The sequence below is a fragment of the Sinocyclocheilus rhinocerous genome, unplaced genomic scaffold (assembly GCF_001515625.1).
Source record: "Sinocyclocheilus rhinocerous isolate Xijiao unplaced genomic scaffold, SAMN03320098_v1.1 scaffold3662, whole genome shotgun sequence".
Lineage (NCBI taxonomy): Eukaryota > Metazoa > Chordata > Actinopteri > Cypriniformes > Cyprinidae > Sinocyclocheilus > Sinocyclocheilus rhinocerous.
In genome coordinates this window covers 144,960-148,254 of record NW_015629036.1, presented here as the reverse complement: position 1 = coordinate 148,254, position 3,295 = coordinate 144,960, and the positions used below count along the sequence as shown (strand labels likewise).

At 33.6% G+C, this 3,295-nt stretch overlaps 1 protein-coding gene across 1 annotated transcript in view; it reads right to left on the bottom strand.

The window, feature by feature from the left end:
• The window catches only part of sobpb (sine oculis binding protein homolog (Drosophila) b), a 9,755-nt gene extending 6,963 nt beyond the window's left edge, over positions 1-2,792 (bottom strand). The window contains exon 1 of the mRNA XM_016550344.1: positions 2,569-2,792. Within this exon, the coding sequence (XP_016405830.1) occupies positions 2,569-2,661 (93 nt within the window). The 5' untranslated portion in view covers positions 2,662-2,792. The remainder of the gene's footprint in view (positions 1-2,568) is intronic.
• Positions 2,793-3,295: the final 503 nt, after the last annotated feature.

Sequence of the window (3,295 nt, the reverse complement as noted above, 5' to 3'; positions counted from 1 at the left end):
TGTGTGTGTGTGTGTGTATGTTTGTGTGTGTGTGTGTGTTTTCAACTCATTTTTCTCAAGTTCATAAATTTACTTATTCACTAAAATAACTACAACAACAACAAAAAAATAATAATAAAAGAAATACCTATTTCTAAAAACCAAAATTAATAAAAATGACAAAAAACACTAAAACTTTAAAATGTTGATATAATTTTAAAAAATAAATATAAATATTAATAAAAAATACTTGGTATGATTTTTTAATATTTTAGTATTAAATGTTTAATTTTTATTAAATGTTAATTTTTAAATTGCTTTTATTACATTTGATTAAATATTGTATTTTAAATATATTTTACGAAATATTTTTAATGTTTTATTTCAAAATTTCTTAAAATATATGTTCAAAATATTTTATTGTTCGTGTTTATATATAAAATATTTTATTTTGTATATTTTATATTTTAAATATGTCTATTATTAATTACTTTTTATTTTATTATTAAAGAATCAAATTTTAATATTATTTTTTTACATTAAACATTATATTTGTTAATATTATGTGTGTGTGTGTGTGTGTGTGACCCTGGATCACAAAACCAGTCTTAAGGGTAAATTTTTCTTTTTTATATATAATATTGAGATTTGCAATATCTGAAAGCTTTGCATTGATGTATGGTTTGTTAGGATAGGACAATATTTGGTCGAGATACAACTATTTGAAAATCTGGAATCTGAGGGTGCAAAAAAATCTAAATATTGAGAAAATCATCTTTAAAGTTGTTCAAATGAAGTTCTTAGCAATGCATATTACTAATCAAACATTAAGTTTTGATATATTTACGGTAGGACATTTACAAAATATCTTCATGGAACATGATCTTTACTTAATATCCTAATGATTTTTGGCATAAAAGAGAAATGTATAATTTTGACCCATACAATGTATTGTTGGCTATTGCTACAAATATACCCCAGCGACTTAACACTGCTTTTGTGCTGCAGGGACACATATGTGCATGTAATGTTACATGCAAATTAGTTTTGCATGATAAATATTTTGGCACACACAGTGTAAAATAATAAGCAGGAGAAGCACTTCTAGGAAAAACTGATGTTAGAATGAGACGCTCATCATCATCATCATGTGTGTGCTTCATCTGAGAGCGATTACAGCCATCAAAACGTTGCTCGGAAAACCGATCCGCCATCATTTCCTGCAAAAACAGGAGCCGAGCGCTTTCCGTCACTCGATCCCAGACCCCCCTCCTCTCCATCGGCCCCGAGACTAATGACATCAGCGGCTCTTCCGCGCACCCCCTCCGCTCTCTTCCCACAATGTTGTTTCTGTTTCTTCTCGGCAGTTCTGTTCGGCGAGAGTGACGGGCCCAAGCCCGCCGCGACCCCTTCCTCGGCCCCGGGGCCGCTTGCATCAGACTCGGCTTCGGTTTCATGTGTTTGGATTAAAATGAGTTAAGTTGTAACTCTACACTCCCAGTGGAAAGAGATGGAGAGACTCTCAGAGAGCGGCGCTTATAAACACGCCGTGTCAGATATCAAACGGGAATAAAAGCCAGATTTAATAAGGTCGCCGTGTCAGTCGTGCATCGGTGGCCGTGTGAGCAGACGTGAGCTACGGTCACATCTGGAGAAAACCAGCTCAGCGGAGCGCGTGGCTGTGATTCAATACATACTGAACCTTGCAGACAGCACTGTGGGAATCATTTGACGCGAGCTGCTGAACTGCAGTGAATGTGCGGCTGATTTAATCCTACATGATCTGCCCTTTAAAAATGACTTTGGTTAATGCAACTGAGTGATTCAGACATATTAAATTCATGTCTTTTAGTATTTTGTATTAAATATATATTTTTAAAATATCTTCATATTTAAAATATTTTATTTTTCATATTTTTATTAAATACGTTTCATTTTTTAAAAATGTAATATTAAATATATTTCATTTTTCATATTTTTAAATTTCATATTTTATTTTTATTAAATATGTACTTTTTAATAGTTTATATTAAATATTTATTTTTCAAATAAATAAAATATTTATTTTTCCTGTGTTTATGTAATTGCTGTTTTATATTAAATAGTTTATCTTTAAATATTTTTTCATGTTTTATATTAAATATATTATTTTTAACGTATATATGATTTCTATATCATATATTTTTTATTAAATACCTAATTTTTATATTAAATATTAACAAATTACACCATGTACACAGCATTTCTTATGAAATATGTTTTAATGTTTGTAAAAAATATTACATATTTTTTATATTAAATATATTTTAAATGTCATATTTTATATAAAATATTTTATGACATTTTAAATAGTTTACAGTACATTTAATTTTTATTTTAGTAAAATGTATTTTTTTTATAACACACATTTTATCTTTTTTAAAAACGAATTATGATACATAACAGAACATGTATCGAGTGTGGGCAGCATATCAGGATGCTAGTTACCCTGCGTTCCCATCAGGCTTCTCGACTAACTGAACCAGCAAGGCTTTCAGAGCGAGTAGTTACAGCGGTTCCGCGGGTAAAGCAGCAGGCTCTCTCTCTCACCTTCATCTCCTGGCGCACGTCTCTCCGCACGGGGTGAGCAGGTTTTCGGCTGCGCTTGTTCTCCGCCGGTCGCCCCGTTTCCATCTCGAGCATGACTCGCGGAGCGGCGCGCGGGACGACGCTGTCACGCGAATCTGACGCGGCGCGGGAACAATGAGAGGAGCGCAGGAGATCAGGGAGGAGGTGAAACCCGACACCCGCCGCCTCCTCCTCCTCCTCCTCCTCCTCCGGATCCGGAGCCGTTCCGGCTGGAATGTGAGGCTTGAGCCCGGCGGAGCCATAGCTTCCCTCAAACTACCGCAGCATTTGTTATAAACACTTTTACTGTAGTAAAAAAAAATATATAGATTTTTTTGTCACGTGACTTAAAATGTGCAGCGTCTAAAAGTAAACGTATTATTTATTATAAGTGAACAGCACTTTTGAGAAACATTATTAAAATGACGCACCCTCGCTGTAAGATGAAGACGTCCAATACATTAGTCTTCTAGAAAATCTGTGTTATTCTACACAGAGAGGCTACCCGCCCCGCCGGCGCCGCCATCTTTAGATCACGTGACGAGTCGCGTCACGCCATTTGGTTACTACAAACAATATATTTATTTATGCATTATTAATTATTATTAACAGCTTTAGTATAAAGTATTTGTAAGTATTGTGCACTATTTCTTTTTTTTTTTTTAAACGAACAAAACAGCTTTAGTATAAAGTATTTTTAAGTGTTGTT